This window comes from Podarcis tiliguerta (genome assembly GCF_965153285.1).
Source record: "Podarcis tiliguerta genome assembly, chromosome: 16".
Lineage (NCBI taxonomy): Eukaryota > Metazoa > Chordata > Lepidosauria > Squamata > Lacertidae > Podarcis > Podarcis tiliguerta.
Genome location: NC_139549.1, coordinates 40,739,720 through 40,762,033, shown reverse-complemented (window position 1 = coordinate 40,762,033; position 22,314 = coordinate 40,739,720). Strand labels below are relative to the sequence as shown.

Here is a 22,314-nt window from a genome sequence, read left to right as displayed (position 1 = left end):
CGCCTGGGGCGGCCAAGCTGCCAGCCCGAAGAAGCGCCCTCCTCCTCCTCCTGTGCTGCTTTACTCGGAAGGAAGCGCCGCGGCGCCCCAGGGCACTTACTCGCCGGAAAGCGCGCTCAGCACGTTTCCTCGCGAGTAAGCACGCTTCCCCAGGCAGCCCGCCCGCCCGCCCGCCCGCCCGCGAGATCCCTTCCCAGCGCCGCGCCGGCGCCTCCCCGCCCGGCTCCCGGGGGCGGCCCTGGCCGGCCTTTCTGGGCGCGACGGGGCGGTCCCGCGGGGAAGGCCCGGCCTCATTCCGGGACCGTAAATGGGGGCCAGCGCGGCGGCCGCGGCGTCTTCTCGGGCGCCGGAAAGCAGCTGGCGGCGGGTCCCGCGGAGGCACTTTCTGGCCGGCTCCTTCTGCGCTGGCCATGGCGCGCTGCTGCTCGGCCTTCCGCGCGGCCCTGGGGCTGGCCATCGCCGGCCTGCTCTGCCTGGGCTCCGGGGTCTTCCTGCTGGTCTCGCTGCCCGCCATCATGGAGGAGCAGGTGGTCAAGGTAGGGGCGCGGGGGGGGGGGCGAGGCGCGCTCTCTGCCGCGTTGGCTCCCGACGCGCCGACGGAAGAGGCACCTGGTCCCCTCGAGGCGCGGGGGGGTCTCCTTGGAGGTGCTTGGACTCGACATCTGACTTGCCGCTCTGGGGGGGGGGGGGGAGACAACCTCCCCCTAGTCCTAAAACCATTCACACCAAACTAACAATTTCCCCTTTCCAGAAGTCTGGAAAGTCTGGATTTGCCAGCTGTTGCAAATCCGTGCTTGGTGCGTCCAGCATCCTCCAGGGATGCTCCAGCGCCTCTCCTCTCCTTCAGGGGGGAGCAGCAGCACAGCAGGAAGATCATAGCAAAAGTTTTCCCTGCTTTGAAGTTGACCCAGCTACTCTCCTGCTGCTACGATCATATGGTCCAATTCGGTAGAAGGCAGCTTTTATGGGTTTTGCTCCTTCTGCCTTAAAAATAGAGTTCCCAGTTGGCCTGGGTTGGGGCTGCAGAGGGAAGAGAGCCGGACCAGCAGGCACCTGAGGTAGCTGGTTTACCTGTCCTGGGAAGGATGCTGTGGATTGTCCCCATCTTATACATCCTGTGCATTTGAATGGAAATTGGAACAGCGTAGTTAATTATCCTAAATGCACGTTAGTGACTATGCATGTGTGTTAAGGCTGATTGCAACACTGAATCTTAAAATGTTTATTTAAAATGCTCCTAATGACTGCCTCCTCCCCCCAAAGGCAAAATGGAGTATGTTTGGTGTTTGTGTCTGTGGGGGAGATTTCTGTTGGGATCACAGCTCAGGAGGTGTGGTGAACTCTATAAGCAGACCAAGCATATCTCTTTCTGTCAGGAGCGAGCCAGCAATAAATCACAGAGTAAGTGAAGTTAACTCATTATTAGAAGAAACAAGGTCTGCTCAGGAATGCCAGGTGTAATGAGCACTGCCCCATGAGGCAGTTGTGGAGACCGAAGGTCCCTGCCTTTCCACAGCTACCTAAATCATCTCCTTTCCTGGGTCCTTTCCAAGCAATCCCGCTTCATACCTCTTCTGGTTCTGAGAGACAAATGGGAGGAGGGGAGCTGGTCACAGCAGGAGGGGGAGACCCCCTTGCTTCTTCACCATCCTATCTCATCTCTGCCTCTTGGCCACACTCCTCTCCTGCTTCAGCTGGACTTCTCTCTGCCACAGACTCCCCCTGCTCACTAACCCCTGTTGCCTCTTCAGCTTCCAACACCTCCTGCTCCCAGTCTGCTCCCTCTGACCACTTCTTGTCATCCCACCACCATTCTTTGGCTCTGAGCCTTCTTCTCTTGGACATTCCCCAGCTGATGCCTCCCACCATTCCTCTGCACCCAGCCAGTCCATGACACTTAATCTGAGAGAACTGTTTTAAAAAGATTGCCCTCAATAGGGGAAATTTCCCCCAGATCCATCACAGGAGGGAAGGAATTGAGCTCATTTCCTCATGTGCTCCAGGCCCAGTGCAAACTGATTCCCCTTGGCACCTAGTAGTAGTATCTTTTTAAGCATGTAGTTATTCAACTGCACATTTTGCATAACCTCTAGTTCAGCTGTATTTGCAATATAGCCTTTGAAGTGAACTGCTTATGAAACCTTCCTCTTAAACCCCTTTCTCCAAGATCTAAGAAGTTCTGGTGCTTATTTCTGTTTGGGATGTGTGATGAGGGCAGGATTTGGCTCAGCATTGCCTGCACAGACTGATGGTTATTCTCCAAGGTTTCAGGCAGGAGTTTTCTTCCCTTGCCTGGAGATGCTCTACCACTGAGCTGTGATGTCCTTGGTAATGAGGCTGGCTTGTGGGGTCCACCTGCTATGGGCTATCCACTCAACTCTATACTCAACAGCTCGTCCAAATAGAATAGACAGTTCCTTTTCACTCTGGATATCTGGCACATACCTCATGTAATTGTTCCTTTAACTGTGGGGGAAAGGCACACCCTGTAGCATTGTGGGTCTGTGTGATTTCTGCTCTGCTCTGTGCATGCAGCTTGGGCATCTTGCATGAAGCAATAAATCATGGATGCAAATCTGCATCAGGCTGGGAACATCACCTACCATTGAAATTAATAGGATAAAATAAGGTGATGCAAATCTGAACAAGTAGAGGGGATGTGGAAAGGGTTCCTTACCTAGAGCACAGTTCAGCCCAGGTGAAAAAGAGACTATGTGTGCAATTCCTTTACCAGAAATTGGGTTGAAGCAAAATGCTGGAAGAAGATTTATAATGAGCACCTCATCTGGTGCAGAATGTTGCAAACTAATTGGGTTGTATGCCAGTTGAATGTGTGTTTGTATATTTGCTTTTTAAAGGCCCCTGCACAAAGCATATACTTGCTGACTATGATACAATTGTTGTCCTGTGTATGAATGACTAATAGTGAGTTTGAATGTCCTGTTTTCTAGATAATTATAATATTTTTGCTACTTGTATTGTGCTGTTGATTAGAGTATCCAGACTGCCAAAAATGCCTATCATAAGGTGCTTTGCAGGGCTGTTGTAATTTATTCCTTTTTGATAGATTGAAAGGTGGGAGTTTGTGTGTGCGCGCAGTTGCGATTTGGGGCCAAGGCAGAGAGAGGCAAAGCACAGCGCACCAGCTCTCAAATCCCCATGGGGTCCTCAGCTGGTGTGCTGTGAGGGAGGGCGGGCTAGCAGGGGTATCTGATGCAGGTCAGAGGGCAAGCTTCCTCCTTTGTGAGCGTTCACGCCTCCCTCATGTTAATATCTGCTCAAAGGAAATCTATCCACTCTGCAAAAGCATTCATGACCCCTCATTGGCTAATTCAGGAAGAAGCAGGAAACAGTAACTCTTAGGAAAAACATGATTATCCAAAACTTTCAGAATCTTGACTTTCTGCTGCAGAATTGGGGTCCTCATTTGCAGAAATAGCGCTGAAGATAGATTTGAAAAAATGAGGTCATGCTTCTGTTCTTTCTACTGCTGCCTCCATTTTCTGGGAACAGGAAGTGTTCTGTCTCTGGGCGTTTTTCAGTTGTTGGTCCAACAAACTTGCACAGCAGAACTGTAAGAATTAAATTGCTGTGTCAGGTCACCGAGGCAGAAAACCCACATACAAGGCACTCCAGGACACTGTTTAGTCTTGTCTGGTGTCAGCTGACAATTCTTCCTCCTACTCTTGAGAATTACAAGAGGTTTAAGGGCAGATGGGGGCCAGTTGTTGACCTGAACGATACCCTCCGAAGATGTTATGTAGTTGCAATGCGCAATGACTGTGTGCAACAAAAGAGAAGAAGAGCATTGGGGAAGTTTCCATAAAGACACTTGTGTTGTGCAGTGTTGTTTGGGAAAGGGAGAAATTGTGAAAAAACTTTGAGATAGATTGAACACTTCCCTGTCCTCTTGGAATTTTTATTTTTATATATGTGTGAAGAGTCAATGCCAAAGTTTGTTTTACCACAGACTCGTCTTCACGATATATTTGAAGCATCATCACACCACACTAAACAGTCATGGCTTCCTCCAAAAATCCTGGGACCTGCAGTTTTTAAAGGGGGCTGTGAGTGTTAGGAGACTCTATTCCACCACAGAGCTACAATTCCCAGAGTTCCCTGGGAAAAGGGATTGAGTGTTAAACCAATCTGGAGATTGCAGCTCTGGAAGGAAATAGGGAGCAAGACTGAAACTGGGCTTCCTGCTACCTAGACCCAGTTTGGCACTCCACCCCCCCCCATGCATGTTTGTGTACATACATACACATGCATGCATACAAGCACCCCCCTGAAAGATTTATTCGTAAAGGACATAAAAGTAGGCACAATATCATTTGAATACAAAGGAATCCTAAAAAGTATTATTACTATATGAACAAAGGGAAAATGAGTATCTCTTCCACTAAAAACAAATTGTTTGTCAAAAGTAGAACTTCTGTGTGCAGCAATTGTCTATTTGGTCAGGTTTTGAATTGGATTATTTGGTCACAGGATCATTAAAAGACTGCATTTCCATAAGATCAGCCAAGACCCTCTGGTGTTTCCTTTTTCAAATTTTTTTTTCCTCTTTGAGGAAAAAACCCAACCCTCTTGGTTCTGTGCAAGGAGTTTTGACATGTAAATTTACTCCCGAGTAAGCTTCAACAAGATTCCTTTCAGTTTTATTTTTGTTTGATTACTCATTTTAGGAAATGATAGTTTTGTAGTGATTTAAGGTTCCATGTGAGGTGAAGAAATGCTTTTTGCAAGTCTAAGGTAATATAATAATAATTTATTATTTGTACTCTGCCCATCTGGCTGGGTTTCCCCAGCCGCTCTGGACAGCTTCCAACAAAGACAAAAAATACACTAAAATGTCACACATTAAAAACTTCCCTGAACAGGGCTGCCTTCAGATGTCTTCTGAATGTCAGGTAGTTGTTTATCTCTTTGACATCTGGTGGGAGGGCGTTCCACAGGGCGGCTGCCACTACCAAGAAGGCCCTCTGCCTGGTTCCCTGTAGCTTTGCTTCTCGCAATGAGGGAACTGCCAGAAGGCCCTCGGAGATGGATCTCAGTGTCTGGGCAGAACGATGGGGGTGGAGACGCTCCTTCAGGTATACTGGGCCGAGACCGTTTAGGGCTTTAAAGGTCAATACCAACACTTTGAATTGTGCTCAGAAACGTACTGGGAGCCAATGTAGAAAGGTAGAAAGTGCCTATCTATTACATTCCTAATGCAGCCGGGCTGACCAGAGCTTGCCAGGGAACTGCCTCTGGCAGGGAAAATGCTCACCCCCCCCCCTATTTTCCTGTGTGCAGATCATGTATAGTCTGTAAAATCCCTCAACCGTAGCTATTTAAGCGCATTCAAAGTTCTGAAGGAATCATAGAATTGTAGAGTTGGAAGGGACCCCAAGGGTCATCCAGTCCAACTGATTTTCTTCCTCAGCTTCCTGTCCCTCCCTCTGTCCCTCAGAATTTCTTTCTCACACCATAGCAGAAACCCACAGGGGGCTTCACTGGATCAGAAACCGTGGCTAGACCCCCCACCAGCTACCGCTCTGATAGGGAGTTTCCTAAAACTCACCACCCATAACAAACTGTAGTTCTCAAGATTCTTTGGAGGAAATCTTGACTCTTTAAAGTGGTACGAGTGCTGCTTTAAATGTTTAGTGCAGGTAGGACCCGGCATTTATTTGTCCTTAAGACCCCTTCAATTAATGTAGGATTCACCTGAGATCAGGCTACTCCCTGCACCACCCTCAAAAATGTTAAATTAGCATGGCAAAGCTATGTCAAACAGGTTCCTCTTTGGGCCCAAAGAAAATCTGGGAAGATGGCTTGAATATAGCAGTAGCGAAGTCTGTCTGCATGAGTGGATAAAAAACTGATTTAAATCTGTGTCACCAGGTATTTGTGGAATGCCAATGAAAATATTGCACCGCTGATTGAGAACTTAGGCACAGCTGGTAGATATTATACCTGCTTGTAACCTTGTTTCCTGTTAAAGGCACATACTTCCACCTTCGATGGGAGTGACCTTGTATTTCTTTTTGGTAAAGTTGTTGTTGTTATTTCATTTTATAGTAAGAATAATATATTTCTTGTACCCTTCCCATCTGACTGGGTTGCCCCAGCCACTCTGGGCGGCTTCCAATAAAGTATACACAGAGATAAAAATCTTTGGAATATTGGAGAAAGTTACTCCCATGTACAACTATTACAAGGGAAAGAGAAGCTGCAAACATTCAAGCTATATAGTGTAACTTTATTTCATATGCCAATTACGCATTAGCTACGTAGAACAGAGATTGGATTACATTATTTTTTTTGTCTTCACTATAAATGCAATTTGTCCTTTTACTTATTTTCTCTTCCTCTTTGTGCCAAAGTGCCAGTATAGTGATTTATTCTAGACCTTATACCCATCTTATTTTGGGGAGATATTTAAAGGTTGTGTTTCTTTATCTTTTGTGTGTGTGTATATATATATATATATATATATATATTGAAAACTCCACACAACCACACACAGTCACACATGAGATGCAGCAGCAAAAAAAAGTTAATGCTATTCTAGGCTGCATCAGCAGAAGTCTAGTGTCCAGATCAAGGGAAGCAACAGTAGCACTCTGTTCCGCCTTGGTGATGCCACACCTGGAAGGAATATTGTGTACAATTCTGGGCACCACAATTTAAGAAGGATATTGATAAGCTGGAATGTGTGCAGAGGAGGGCAAGCGAGATGATCAAGGGTCTGGAAATCAAGCCTTGAACGGTTGAAGAAGCTGGGTGTGTTTAGGCTGGAAAAGAGGAGACTAAGAGGAGACATGATAGCCATCTTCAAATATTTTAAGGGTTGCTAGTTGGAAGATGGAGCAAGCTTGTTTTCTCCTGCTCTGGAGGGTAGGACTTGAACCAAAGGCTTCAACTTACAAGAAAGAAGATTCCAACTAAACATCAGGAAGAATTTTCTGACAGTAAGAGCTGTTCGGGAGGTTGTGGACTCTCCTTCAAGGGAGGTTTTAAAGCAGAGGTTGGATGGCCATCTGTCATGGATGCTTTAGCTGAGATTCCTGCATTGCAGGCGGTTGGACTAGATGACCCTTGGGGTCCTTTGCAATGCTACAATTCTATAAAGCAGAGCTGTATTAAATTGTTGGTACCAGTTTCAGCTGCTGTGAATGGAGCCACTCATCTTATCTAGTATACACTTGAGCTTTGCCTTGGAATGTCACAAGCTGTTCTTGTGTTTTATGGACCCCTGACTCCGCCACAAGCGGCCGTGATCTCTGGAGAGCGGGGGGGGGGGGTCCCTGCTGGATTGCAGCTCTCATCACTGGCTGTGTTAGCTTAGGGCTGATGTGAGCTGGAACACAACAATCTCTGCAGGGCCACAATTCCTTGGCATATGAGTACGTGTACACATTGAGGCAGGCAATACGACCCTATGCATCTTTACTGAGAAGAAGTCCCACTGAATTTTTGAGTGGAATGTAATACTCCCAGTTAAATGTACATAAGTTATAAGACTGCAACTTTATGATGACATTTCTTACTTCTATTTCCAAAAAGAGCTTATGCTATAATGATTTTCTACATTGTTTGGTACAGAATAATAAATGTATCCAGCTCCTATAAAGAGAGGAGAGACCATACACTTGCACTGAGTGGTTTACAAAGTTAGACAATTTACTGTTTTAAATATGGCCACAATAGTTTCCCAAGAGAAGAGGTTTGGCAGCTGTACTTAAAGGAAACTCCAACTCCAGGGCCTAAGCCAGGCATGAGGAAGCTGTGGCCCTTCAGAGGTGCCTGGGCGCCAGCTCCCACCAGCCACCACCAGCGTGGCCAAGAGGGTGGCCTGAACCATAATCTGCAAGGGGGACTTCAGTTGAACAGTCCTTCAGCCTTTGGAAAACCACGTGAGGCAATGGTGTTTGTGGAAGGAATAAGCTGTAGGTTTAATATAACTATAGTCCAATTATTGGCAACCCTATCCTTTACCTCTGCTTTTCAGGAAATAAACAGGAACTGCCTTAGTCAAGCCCTAAATGAATACAGTGTGTGTGTGGGGGGGACTTTTAGGAAAAAGTATTTTGCAACTGCCTAAGGGACATCTGAAAAATGGGGATACAATGATAGGGAAAGCTGCAGGACTCAGGCAGGTGGTGCATTAGACCATGGGTCCAGCTGTGGTCAGAAGTCTCGTGTTAAGGCAGGAGGCTTGGGCTTGAGCAGCTGACATTGTCTTACATAAGCATCAGATCAGCAGAAACACTTCCTGCTCTAATGCACAAATAGGAGCCTCATTGCAAAATATTCCTAAAAGTAAGGGAAGGAGGGGTTGGCTTCCCCCTCCCTCTGCCCTTTCCTACCTTCTCTTATCTGGATCTTATCTGCTGAGGCTGTAGAATGAGCAAAGGGATCAAGCCTAAATGAATTTGGTCAAGTTGAGAAAAACATTCCTGTGAAGAAGGGAATTTGGGGACACAGAAACATAGAATTGTAGCGTTGGAAGGCACTGCTGAGCTATCCCAGTGACCACATGACTATGGCTGATCAAATATTTTCAGTTGTGGTCTATTTAAGCACAACCAAATATTCTAGGAATCCAAGAATGGCCTTGTGCGGATGGTGCTTGCCTGTCTCCTGGCAGGAAACCCTCTCTCTTGCTCTGCCTGCCAGAGTCTCTCTCCACTTAGCAGTAGACATTCCTTGCCCTGCATTCAAGCCACTTTTGCACCTACACTTGGGAAATAATAACACATCCTCCATTTAGATAGGGGACCTGTGGCTTTTCGGACACAGTTGGACTGCAGCTCCCATGATCAGTGTTAGAAACTCAAATATATAAGCTAGGCACCAAAGGGCTCCTTAAACCAAGGCTACAGTCACCAAAACGGAAAGTCTTTGGGGGGCAAGATGGCTCTAAAAAGTCTCATTTTTCAAATGATGGACTGTCTCTGATTGATTCTCAGTTAAACATGTGGCTAGTTCAAATGACAACCTTAAGGCAGGTTGAGAACTTTGAAAACTTAGAGAAGGAAAGTCACTTGATCCAGGGACAGCCACATATATATTGGCCTATTCTGACCTCTTTTTCTTCATGGTGACCTCTTCTACAGGATGGGGTATTGGTGTGTGCAAACAGTCCTGATCCAATGATCCCCAGATGGTGGAAATGTCAGGTGCCATCCTGGGGCCCAGGCATCTTCACTTGCTCACAAGTGGTCAAAAGCAAGGTGCAAAATGCACCTGGCACCTAGCTAATTTTGAACGCTTGCCCATGATACCTCACCATTGGGCATGCTGGCTGGGGCTAATGGCAGCTGGAGTCCAACAATATTTGGAGGACCCCAAGAACATAGGAAGCTGCCTTATTCCCAGTCAGACCATGAGTCCCTCTAGCTTATCATTGTCCACTGGTCTTACTGGCAACTCTGCCGGAGTTCCAACTGGGCCTTTCTCTGCTCTGCCTCGGGACTGAGCCTGGCACCTTCTGCATGTATCTAACCCTGTATTAAAACATCATATGCATCACAACTATGAGAGACAAGAAACCAAAGAGCAACAGTAGCACAATGCCTTTTAAAAGGACCAACTACATGGTCACAGGTGTGTCTTAGGGGAGGGGTAGTACCTCTGGTAGGGGACATGCCATGCTCCTTCTGGGGTAGTTTGTCCACCTTTGGTCCCCACCCTGCACTCAGCTCTCACCTGTGGCTCCTAGAAGCTGTCAGCATGCAACAGTAGCCACACCCCAAGAAACAGCTTTCAATGGCTGGCTAAACCAGGGGAAGATAGCTGATGGGTCTCAAACCCTCACTGAGTTAGAGACAACCCCTGCATGTGAAGACAGGCCCCGGCGGATGGAGTGGACAAGACTAATAGTGGGTCCAATGATCAGGAAGGTGGTTTCTGCATGTACTGTAGAGGGAAGTGAGGCGCAGATGGGGCTCATCAACCTGGAAGGTAAACCATCTAGCAGAAGAAAAACTCTGATCCTAAACCTCCACTACTTTGCAGCTATGCTCATTCGTGAGAAAGGCTTTGGGAGTAAATCCTGAGGAAAAATCTGTACCCGCTGCCTTGTGAGACATCTTCAGTAGCAAAAAAACCACCAAGGAGTAAACTCTTTACAAATCCAGAGAGGAGTTCCTAAAACGGTTGGATATTACTGCAGAAATAAATAGAATGTCTCGTAAAAAGCATGTTGTATCTTGTAAACATTTGTTTTAACAATACAGCACCGTTCCAAATAAAATCCAAACGGGATTGGAGTTTATCACCGTGGTCAAGAGTGTGCACCTCTTCGGCTATGTTGGTTCAGTCCCCCCCCCCCTTTTGCTATTAGTCTAATGCGCAGCAGTCTTTTAAAAGGTGCTTGGTTAGGTTACCTAACCGTGAAGTGGCAGCTTATACAATTACTTTTCCTGAGGACCAAATCGTTTTTGTAATCCTTGGTTTCTGAAGCTTTGTTAATACTTTCCCAACATCACACTTGTATATTACATTTGTTCCCTCTAATAAAATATTTCGCAAGTTTAAATGATATATTGATGAAAGACACACACACTACCTTTGTGATTAAAGTGTCCAAGGCAACATCACGCTCTGCATCCATTGGGATGACTCAGATTAAAACCTATTGCAGATAGAACCAATTTAAGAGAGTGGCTTTCCTGGGGCTGCCTAATGAGTTCATAGCGGACAAATTTCAAGTTGGGGAATTCATAATTTGTAGTTCAGTCCCTTTGGTCTCTATGTTATACCAACTCTTACTACTGCATTCTCACTGGCTCCCTGCCCACTCAGTCGCTGGGCCCAATTCTTAAACTGCTTTGATTCCTGCTGTGGTTTTTGATTGATCAATTATCCGAGTATCTTCTGAGCCAGTGTGCTGCAGTGGTTAAGGGCGGTAGATTTGCAATCTGGGGAACCGGGTTCGCATCTCCGCTCCTCCACATGCAGCTGCTGGGTGACCTTGGGCCAGTCACACTTCTCTGAAGTCTCTCAGCCCCACTCACCTCACAGAGTGTTTGTTGTGGGGGAGGAAGGGAAAGGAGATTGTTAGCCGCTTTGAGACTCCTTAAAGGGAGTGAAAGGCGGGATATCAAATCCAAACTCTTCTTCTTCTTCTTCTTCTTCTTCTTCTTCTTCTCCTTCTTCTTCTTCTTCTTCTTCTCCTTCTTCTTCTTCTGATAACCAAATGACTGACTCTAAAGGGAACCAGCTGCCTCTCCAAGCTCTCTCTGAGCTGTCACACTCTCAAGAAACCTCATTTTGACAGCACTACAAACAATTTCTGTTCTAACTGGAGCATATATAATGAGTTCTCAAAGTTGTTCTCGCATCTCAAAAGATCAGGCTTCTGCCTCAAGTGGTTCTTGCAACTTGTGTTACATCCTAGAAAACACCCTTTAAAGCAGAACTTTGTTTGAAGCTGAGGATTTAATCTGGTGTGGAGAAAACCCGCAGTAGCATCTCAGGACTCGTAACATGTCCATTTTCAATAGGCTGTTTGTTCAATCCCCTGCACTGGCTAGTTATGAACCCTGACAGAACATCATGTGCTATTATGGCACATAGGCCAGAAAACGTCTTGTGATTGGCACCGTTGGGAGTCAGAAGTGTTCTATGGAGGTGGTTGTAGCTGGGGGTGGGGGGAGGAGGTCCATTGGTGAGCAGAGTAGGGGATGTCCTAACAACTCTCTGCACCCTTAACAGATGACAGTTCCCAGAATTATTTGATGGAAGCCATGGCTGCTTTTAAAAGGGGGTATATTACTGCTTTAAATGCATACTGCAGAGCAGGCCTTACTTGCAGAGAAATAAGTAGAATGATACAGGCAATATTTTATCCCACTTGCTTAGAAGTAAACTTTTTCTCCCAGTGAAAAAGTTTTCTAGCCATTTAGTACAAAGGCACTAGGATAACTGATGTGAATTAGACCCTTATTTTTTTAAAAAACAAAAAACGTATAAATAAAATTATATATGGATATTGTTAGTGATTCAGTAACTTAGGGTTTCTGTATTCCCCTTGTAGCTCTGTTTCTTCTTTGCTGGGAATGATCACAAGGGGGGGGGGGGGAGTTGCACGCAGGTTCTTCGTTTGGACTTCCCAGAGGCACCTGGGTGGCAACTGTGAGACCAGGATGTTTTGGTCCGAGCCAAAAGGGCTTATCTTATGTCCTTAGGCATTTATTCTCTCTTCTGTCATGGTTCCTTGCTCCCTCACCGTGACATTTCTTGCAGCAGGCCACTTACGACCACCCTGTCAGGCCTGACCTAGGCAGGCAGATGGTGCCAAGATGGCTCTCCAGCAAAGCATCCTGCATCTGCAGAGTTGCTCAAACATTGATTTAAATACACTCTAACTAAACTGATAAGCGAGCGAGGTAATTTTGCATTCTGGTTCAGGGATAGGGAACATGTTGCTGGACATTGGTCATGCTGCCCAATATCTGGGTGGTTCCTCACAGCTGGTTCCAAGCAGCCTCGCCTGAGTTGGACACAGGGCCCAAACACCAGCTCCCGGGGGTGGAGGGGGGGACGACTGGCCCTTCAGGGTTCAGAGACAAAGTTACTCATTAATTACAGAATTTCGAGTTGTGGCTTGCCTCATCTCAAGGGTACAAAACTTGGGCAGTGCATTCCTCTTATTTTGAGATTAGATCAGATGCTAGCTCAAAAATTCCCAGAATATGTGCCAAAGAATGTAAATATGACGCAACACGTGCTCTGCTGATGTGTTCCAGGAGAAATAAACAACTGTATTCTCTTTTACTTCCCTTTTGTCCTTCTTTGTTTTAATATCCCCTCCTTTCTTTATTACTCAATTGCCCTCATTTTACAGAAACTGGCATATCTGCCTAATTATCTGCTACTTTTTGGTTAAACGCTATATTGGCTATGTGGCGCATAAGATACACACACTTAGGGCTTTCCCCCCAGCCATATGTATTTTTGTTTCTTTTTATTACTACTTTTTATCTTTACTAAATGTTGTTTTTCATGTTTGTATTTTTTTTGGTAATTGTAGGGTTTTAAAATTTGGTTTGATTGTTATCTTTTAAATGGTTGCAACCCACCTTAGGGAGAAGGGGGAGTAATAAACAACAACAACCTCTGATGGAGCACATGTTTGTCATTACAGAATGTGCGCCTTGATCCCAGCGGCATGGCATTCGACTTGTGGAAAGACCTTCCGGTTCCATTTTTCTTTTCAGTCTATTTATTTGAGGTGCTGAATCCAAAGGAAGTTCTTCAAGGAGGAAAGCCGGTAGTGACCCAGCGTGGCCCTTATGTATACAGGTTTGAGCTCATTTCTGTCTGCTTCATCCCATGTGACAATCTTAATTTTTTTCTTGTCAATTATCCTGTATGTTGGGCATGAGGAACCTTTGGCCCACCACATCTTGCTGAACTACAACTCTCATCATCCCTGGGCATTAGCCATCTTTGCTGGGTTGATGGGAGTTGTGATTCAGCAACATCTGGAGGAGCAAAAGTTTACCACACGTGATTTTTATGTAACTGGTGGTGAAGAAGCTTTTTTTTAGCTTGCAGACCACATTCCCTGATGAGCAACAGAACCTGCGTGCATGGTTAAGGTGACACCCCCAGAAACTAAAGAATGCAAAGCAGGCTGGTCAAGAAAACTCTGGTCCATTGTTTAAGCCAGCCTGAATGTCTGCTTTTAGGGTAGAAGTGTCTCTTGTCTACTGGAATATGAGAAATTGGGAGGCTTGGAGAGGTTTTAGTTCAGCTGAGATTGTGTGCCAGAGTGAAAAAGATACAAGATTTGTTGGCAGCTCTGAGTAACCTTCATGAAACACCTTTCACTCTGCTTAAGCTTGAGACTAGGTCCCTCCCCAAAAACAACTAAGAAAAAAATAAAGCTCATTTTAGAGGAGCTTGCCCCTGACACAATTTACCATAACAGAATTGTTTAAGTGAGAAAAAGGGTGTGTGTGAGAGAGAGAGATAAGAGCAGACGAGAAAACAGGTCTATTTGGAGGTGCCAGATCAAAAAGCAGCTGCACCTCAGTCTCGGCCTGAACTTACTGCCTGTTTGGGCCATTCTGGATCACCTTTCTGACCTTTGCCCCTTAGCCCACAGAAACCAGTTCCTTGGGTTGCTGCTGGGACTGGTAGTTATAATCCAGTTTTCTTATTAATCTTTAGCTTCAGCTACTATAAGGCTGGGAATTTAGTAAACTTGTAAATAGTTTGGACTGGTGGAAGCTTTTGGAACATGATGTTCAGGTTTTACTGATTTTCATGCTTTATTTGTAGCTGCTTAACAATTAAAAATGATTAGTCTGTCTAATTCCCCCCACCCCGTTTATATATTAATTAAAACATTCCCTTTATTCTTATACTTCACTTATTGCCAAGCTTGCATATGCTAATCATCTCTGAGCTTTGTTTTAAAATAAATATTTCCAATTTATTTTGTTTGTAGTCTGACCCCTGCCCCATTCTGACCGCCAGCACCAGCTCAATGGAGTGAAATTAAAAAACCTGTTTTCACGAGCCAGAGGCACTCCCAGCCCTACCCAAAGATGCTTCTGCTTTTGAAGGAGATGCTGTGCCACTGATCTGCTGCGCTCCCCTAACGCATGTTCCCCAGTACACCTCCTTACTCACCCCAAAGCCCAGACCATTTATAATCAACTCAGGCCTTTTGGCTCTTGTGGGCAGAATATGTGTCCTAGACCTAGAGTGTTCCTAGTGTCCCCACCAGCTGCCCTTTAATGGTTGGTGGCAGTGGCCCGGCTGTCTCCTTGGGACATGTTGCTTCCCATTGGGGAGGGATCATTGAAGGGCCGTAGCTCAGTGGCAGAGCACCTGCCTTGCATGCCTAAGGATCCAGGTTCAGCCCCTGCCCTCTCCCAGTAGGGCTGGGAGAGGCTTTTGTCTGAAACCCTGGAGAGCCATGGGGACAGTGCTGAACAAGAAAGACCGGTGGGCTTTCCGTATAAGGCAGCTTTCAAAGTTCCTCTAATTTGGAGTTCCTTTGATGAGCTTCCAAGCCAAGAACGGAGTTTGAAAGCCACCGAAACAGGTCAGTGGAGGGAGTGATGGAAGACCTTCTTGAAAGCTTATCCAAATCTTTTGCCAAGCACTCATCAAGGTCTGTTGCCATCTCATGCACAATTCCCCCCCCCCCTGGGCTTAGCTGCCAGCATAATGCCAAGCTTGTCCTCTGCGTGCGTTGTGCCTATAGTGGCTCCCTGGTGCACTTGCGGGTGCTGAATGTATGCATTGTGGCTCTGTGCAAAGGGAATGAAGCAAAAGCCTCTTAGCACAAATGTCTTTGTTTCTCCTTTGCCCAAGATTAGAGTCCAAGCGAATGGGGACTCTTATCCCTTCTCCTGCTCCGGCCCCAAGATTGGATTTAGATGGCGCATAGCAAGCAGGGTTTTCTGCTGAGCTGCCTAATCCACCATCCTTGTGTCACCCGTCTGGGATTGCCAGCTTCCCTTGCTCTCGGAGGCTCCAGTTCCTTTTAAGAACTACTGGGCAGCTCTTGGCAGGCTTTGTCAGCTGCATGATGTGAGGTCAGGAGCCCCCACCAGCTGAATTGCTCTTTACTGTTCAAAGCCTCTGTCAATCCACCAATGCTGACAGGTGGAGCCCCTGCAAGCATCTCATTGGCCTTTCAATGCAGTGAGTGTGCATGTGCATGCAAAAGGTTGCACACGACTGGCACGCTTTTCTGTTAAAACTAACAGGTGGCTCTCATGTGCAAGAGCGTCAGAAGCTTCTGAGGATCTGTTGTAGTCTGAACGGAACACTTCTTCAGAAGTCTTGCACCATCATCCTCTGTGAAGTTGGTGGTTGAAATATATAATTGGCTTTTCCTTTTAGTTCTCCGCCCTTGGCCTGTGGATTATGCTGGGCCACTTATTAAAGGTTACATGATTGCTCCTTATTTGTTTCAGTATCAATGACTCCTTTTGTTCAAGGTGTTGATCTGTCCCTCTGTTGAAATAGAAAGTGTTGGGAGGCCAGTGAGAGAAATCTGCAGCACACCTAGGATTGTTTTAGAAGTGTCAGGGTGAGAAAAGGTAGGATTAATGGATTAATGGATGCCGACATCCGAGGGAGGTTATGAAAAAAGCCTTGCAACTTACAAAGCAGATAAATAGCGCTTTTAGCACTTCATAACATTAAAAATGGTGCTAAGGAACCAGTGTAGTGAACTGTAGTGCTGGGGAAAGACCTAGGAGACTAGGGTTCGAATCCCCACTCAGCCAGTCACTGTGTCTCAGTCCAGTTTCCCTCACAGGGGGGTTGTGAGGATAAAATAGGAAGGGTGGGGGAAGAACCACCTTGGAGGAGAGGTGAGAATCACTGAAGTTTGTTATAATGGTGCTATCCAGCCTTTTTGTCTCAAAACACTGTAACTCCTAAGCCAGGGAGATCAGAACATGACACTCTTAATCTCAAGATTCTGGGTTCGAGAATCTTGTCTCTAGAAAATGACATTGCAAGAAAGCTTTCATATGACAAAACTATGGAGTGTCTGCAACGTCCACAGCCTATTATGGAGGAAAGCCTTCCATGGTGGAAGCAATGCAGGTACTGATTTAGCCTGAGTCTTTCTGCCTCTCTCTTCTACAGGGAGCACAGAGAGAAAACCAACATAACTTTCCATGACAATGATACCATCTCCTTCTTAGAGTATCGGAGTTTCTACTTCCGGCCAGAGCTGTCAGTTGGGTTAGAATCTGACTACGTTGTCATACCAAATATCTTGGTGTCGGTAAGTGGACTCACAGTTGCTGTGATAATTATTTCTAGTTTCTAATTGTTTTTGTTTACCTGGGTTTAAACATATGCTATGCAGTGGGAGGAAAGGGAAAGGGTACAATGTGGTTATAGGTTTTCAATTCCCTGAATACTGGATTTCCATCTTTGTCTTTTAAAAAAAAGAAATAAAAAGAAATACCCAAACATCTAGTGCTTATGGTTGAGAAGAGATGCGCGAAAGTATGTAGGCCATTCAGAGCAGTGTGTTGAATTGATTCATTGCTTACTAAGGGCTGAAGGAATTTTGATAATCCTACACTGGAAAAAGTCAGAAATGCCACCAGCTACATGCAGGGAAATCGAGGGATAGTCATGGATTGCATACTTAAAATTGATTCCCCCCCTTTCCCCATTCCCTGCCCTCAACCTTTCCTCCCCCTGAACTAATACCAGAGGCACACTCCAGTCTTACATCCCATAAAATTTACTTGTAGGTTGTTGAAGAGTAAGAATTATCTGCTCTAAAGGTAGTATCTCTGAATGAGTCACTATTCTGGGTTTCCTGATTGAAATGAGATGAGCCAAGAACACTGACTCATACAGAGATGTGACAAATTGCCTCTTCTGAGGTAGCTTTCCCAGTTAATTTTATTTACTTTATTTTAAATTACTTACTATTCTATACATTCCAAGTATAACATATAAAACAACAAAGCAATACAAACACATCATTTTAGATCCACCAGTAAATTCAGAGACACTTCCTATCACATATTAAACCTCTGCCTTAAACAAAATTAGAATCATAGAATCATAGAGTTGGAAGAGACCACAAGGGCCATCGAGTCCAACCCCCTGCCAACATCCCCTCTTACATATTTTTACCACATACCCAAATGATTTAATATCTATTTAAATTTTTATATTTCCTGGATTGATGACTATAAGTTTCTGTTCATTTTATATCTATATCGACTGTTCTCATATATACATACAAATTGCAAAAGTCTGTAATCCTAGCTTCCCATACCTGGAAGTAAGCCCTGTTGAATTCAGTAAGACTTGCTTCTGAAGTAGAGATGGTTAACATCGTGCTGTTTCCATGGCACATTTAGCTGTTGTTGCAGTGTGTGTTTAAATATGAGACATTTATAGAAGGTGATTTGTGTATTAGAGAGTTTGCCTGGGGATAAGTTCCCAGTACTAGCCAGCAATATGTATCTGTGCCAGACAACATGAGCTCTTCTTAGGAGCATCAATGCATGAAAACCTGCCCATCCTTCTCTCTCCCTCTTCTTTCCATCTTTCACAACCAGGCTGCAGCGGTGATGTTGGAGGACATGCCGGCGGGCGCTCAGATGCTTGTCAGCGCCACCTTTGCTGCCTTCGGACAGGGTGCTTTTGTGAACCGGACGGTGGGAGAAATCTTGTGGGGTTATGATGAGCCGCTCATCGACTTCCTGAACAGCATCAAGCCTGGCTTACTTCCCTTCAAAGGGAAATTTGGCTTGTTTGCTGAAGTAAGTAAAACCCTTGGGAGGGAGCTTGGGTCTCTGAAGTTAGTGATGGAGGGGTGCGGTGGAAGTCATGAAGGGCAAGGTGGAAATGAGAAGGGATAGGTGCAGCAATTCTGTAGCAGATGCCAAGAGAGAGGCATGGGAAGCTGCTGCTCCAGATCAGACTATCTGCCTGCCCTGCCCAGCCTCAAAGAGAGCTCTCCCCAGTCACCTCCCAACTAATCCTTCCAAGCAGAGGTGTCAGGAATTTAAGGCAAAATATAATTGGGCACAGTGTCACACCCGTGGCAAAACAAAGTAGCATAAGAGGAAGACTCCTTCCATGGACCAGCATTTGTAGGGCTTGCCAGGAACATGTAATTGAGGAATTGCTTTCTGAAGCAGTCCAGGGCAGTGTGTGCAAAAGTAAGGCCAGTACTGCAAGACATCTCCAAATAAGGAATTTCTGGAAGGCAGGGTTTGCTCCTAGCTTAGGGTTACCAGAAGCTCCCGCTTCCCAGGGACAGTCCATAGATTTTCAAATCTGTCCCTGGGGAACATGGCAGCAGCAGCAGCCTCAGCAGCCCGGAGCCAGCCTGGTAGCGCAGTTGGCTCTGGCTGGCTTCAGGAGCTGCTCGCTGCCGTGTCACAACACATCATATGGGGACTTCCGGCGAGGAAAAATGGCTGGCGCCATGGCAGCAAGCAGCTCCTGAAGCCAGCCAGAGCCAACTGCGCTACCAGGTTGGCTCCAGGCTGCTGACTGCTGCTGCCGCCGCCACTGCCGAAGGGGAACCGGGGACAGTACAGATCTCCTGCCCCCTTCCCCCTTTGTTTCGACTGATCGGGGGAGGTGTGGGAGTCGCGAGTGGCTGGCCGTTGCCCAGTTTTTAAAAAACTCTGGGCATTTATGTTTCACAGGGTGTGAAAGAAGGGCTTTGCACCTTTATACAATATGCATGTGTGCTTGGGCCCAGGATCTTTTGCCTCACCATCCCCACTACTGACTCCCTGTTGCCACTCAGCTTCAAAAAAAAAGGGGGGGGGAGGAGTGTCCCCGGATTCACTGAAAAAAATCTGGTAACCATATCCTAGCTACTATGCCTTCTGTTGGCTGCTATGGTGGGTATCAGTGGCAACAATGTGGTGACTGGTTCAATGTTTCCGTCTAGGGTGCCTCGTACAGAATCAGACTTTTGGTGCATCCAGCTTAGCAGTGTTTCTTCCAGTTTCCTCAAAGTGGTGTGTGCCAGATGTTGGATAGCAGTTACCGTCCACCCCAGGCAGCATGGCCAGCCTTGGGAAATGAGGTCAAAATGTCTAGAAGGCACCAGATTGGGGAAGGCTGCTCTGTTCACAGAGGCAACATCCAAACTGGGAGCTAGTGTGGCAGAGCAGCTAGAGTGTCGCGCTCATACCTTGGAGACTGAAGCTCTAATCCCTGCTGATCCATGAAGCTCACTGGGTGACCTTGGGCCATTCGCCATATCTCAGCCTAACCTGGGTTAGAGGATTGTTGTGAGGGCAAAATGGAGAGGAAATGTGGAGTGTAAATGTAATGATAATGATACTGTCAAGGCCTAAGGTCAAGATCTCGCCCAGCCCAGCAACCTGAAATCGTTTTTGCTGGTGGTGTCAGGGATTTGGAACATTATTCAAGGCTCTGAGGTGCCGCATATACTCTGCCTCTGAGCTACGGCCAGCCTTCCTTGCAAACCCTTCTTAAGAGGGCAAGGTATGAAGTGGCCATCCTCCCTGTTCTCTGCTCCCTGATTTCTCTCCCCCCAACCCTTCTGAAAAGCACGTGAGCAAGGCATGTTAATAATATCTTTTCTCTTCCACTGCAGTTCAATAATTCAAATACAGGGCTGTTCACGGTGTACACAGGCATGAGGAACATCAGCAGAGTCCATATGATAGATTCTTGGAATGGACTGAAAGAGGTAATGGCAAACTGCTCTCTTCGTGGAAACTCCTCTTCCATTGTCTCTCTTTAAAGGCAGACAGAATCAACCCATTCAGGTCCTCCTATGCAGTCAAGATGTTTTGGCTCTGCTTTTGTCTTCCCAGTGCTGTTTGCTGCCCCATCAACTCAGAACAAAGTCTTCTTTTAATATGGAAGACTTGGCACAGCATAGGACTTGCCATGGATTCCGTCGGTTTTTTCCTTTTGTAATCTCACCTGCTCCCATCAGATAGGCTGAACCATGTGCATCACATGGTTGGGAATAAAAAACTTCCATGGAGACAGCTCGGATTCAGCCACAAGAAAAAGTTGAATTCTTCAGTTGCTGTAGTCCAAGTTTGAGGAGCCTTTTTCACCCCGAGGGCCACATTCCCCTCTGGGAAGCCTTCCAGGGACCACATGGCAATGACGGGCCGGGGCAGAAACGGAAGCTGCAACTTAAGCACATTCTTAGCTTGTGGGCATTCAGCTTTACGTGCATGACCATTAATTAATTAATTAAAAGATAGTGGAAAGGTGGTGGAGTTCCAGGAGAAATGACTTTGGCAATCCCACCTGACATTGAACCCAATGTGTTTTGACTATACAGTGGTACCTCGGGTTTCATACGCTTCAGGTTACAGACTCCGCTAACCCAGAAATAGTGCATCAGGTTAAGAACTTTGCTTCAGGATGAGAACAAAAATTGTGCGGTGGCGGCACGGCAGCAGTGGGAGGCCCCATTAGCTAAAGTGGTGCTTCAGGTTAAGAACAGTTTCAGGTTAAGAATGGACCTCCGGAATGAATTAAGTACGTAACCAGAGGTACCACTGTACATGATTTTGGCTTTAGGCGTAATCCTTGGAACGTAAGCCCTGTATAAGTTGTGGGTTACTTTATGGTCAATTATACCTTTGCACAGGAGGCTAGTTTCTGCACAATACACACACACACTATCCTCCGTCTGGACTAAAAAGAGTCATCAGAGTTCAAGGATGCATCCTAGCCCATCTAATGTACTTGTGGTGTGAAGTGGAGCCAGTGAGGCTTGGGGAAAGGGGAGGAGTTGCAGGGGCCAAATGGAGAAGTCTGGAGGGCTGCGTTTGGCCCTTGGGCTGGAGGTTCCCCACCCTCATATAAACTATGCATGTGAAGAGGGTCTGCATTTTTTATATATAAAAAAATAACAGTGCTTTGTGCAACACAATCCTCTGGAAATCTTCTCAGACACAAGTCCTGTTTGTGTGTTCAGTGAGCCATGTGGCCAGGTAAGTGTCTCTCTCTTAAAGGCAGACAGAATCCACCCATTCAGATCCTCTTATGCAGTCAAGATGTTTTGTCCCATGTCAAATAATAGATTGAAGTCCTTTGCACAATCTGAAAGGGGTGCCTTCCACATTGATAAGACTGCAGGTTCTTAAATGGATGCATTCAGCTCAGATAACTTGAGATTGTATCTAGAGTGGCTGCTTTAGTTTTACACAAGCTAAGAAAAAAAATTCTGTGCTCTTTTTTCTCCAGCTTTTGTATGGTACTTTTATTCAGAGACCTTTTGCTTCCTAGTGATTCAGACCTTGGAAGAGTTTCCTGGTATAGTTTGTGATTGGCAAGGAAAGTTTTGAGTCAAGTTGTGTAACTGAATTAAAGGAAAGATTGTGTGGCAGAAAGGTCTGGAGGATTCCTCAGGATTGGGCGTGGGGAAGACGAGGCCACGGTTTGTAATGAAAGCCAGGCTTAACCTGTTTGGCAGGGAGGGTTTCTTGCTAGACTCAGCCCAGCTTCTGGTTATTCTTAGGGATCCATTTTCCCTCTAGGTGTCCTACTGGAACTCTGATCAATGCAACATGATCAATGGGACATCTGGACAGATCTGGCCTCCATTTATGACCCCTTCCTCACCTGTGGAATTGTACAGCCCTGATGCCTGCAGGTAACCTGAGAAGAAAGCCCTGCTTGCCCAGCAGGGACAGTGCATACGCCTCCAGGTATTGCTGGACTCCACATCAGCTCCAGCCAGCAAAGCCAGGCCTTGGAGATTATGGGAGCTGTTGTCCACAAATACCTGGAAAGCCACAGGATTCCCGCCCCCCCCCCCCAGTTCTAAACTGGAAGCATCTGCATTCT

General features: G+C 46.1%; 1 protein-coding gene and 1 long non-coding RNA gene across 6 annotated transcripts in view; one reads left to right on the top strand and one right to left on the bottom strand.

Moving 5' to 3' along the window:
• The window catches only part of SCARB1 (scavenger receptor class B member 1), a 47,540-nt gene continuing 25,226 nt past the window's right edge, over window positions 1-22,314 (top strand). For 3 of the 5 annotated variants that reach the window (XM_083419064.1, XM_083419061.1, XM_083419062.1), the window contains exons 1-6: window positions 68-536; window positions 13,145-13,302; window positions 16,621-16,762; window positions 18,066-18,269; window positions 20,093-20,188; window positions 22,005-22,120. In XM_083419064.1, coding sequence (XP_083275190.1) covers window positions 411-536; window positions 13,145-13,302; window positions 16,621-16,762; window positions 18,066-18,269; window positions 20,093-20,188; window positions 22,005-22,120 — 842 coding nt within the window. In that variant the 5' untranslated portion in view covers window positions 68-410. Of the gene's footprint in view, window positions 537-11,742; window positions 11,765-13,144; window positions 13,303-16,620; window positions 16,763-18,065; window positions 18,270-20,092; window positions 20,189-22,004; window positions 22,121-22,314 lie in introns of those variants that run through there. The other 2 variants (XM_083419063.1, XM_083419065.1) reach the window with 2 other exon arrangements.
• LOC310667265 overlaps window positions 6,234-22,314 on the bottom strand; it is a 218,418-nt gene continuing 202,337 nt past the window's right edge. The window contains exon 2 of the long non-coding RNA XR_014506247.1: window positions 6,234-11,141. This is a non-coding gene — a long non-coding RNA (uncharacterized lncRNA). The remainder of the gene's footprint in view (window positions 11,142-22,314) is intronic.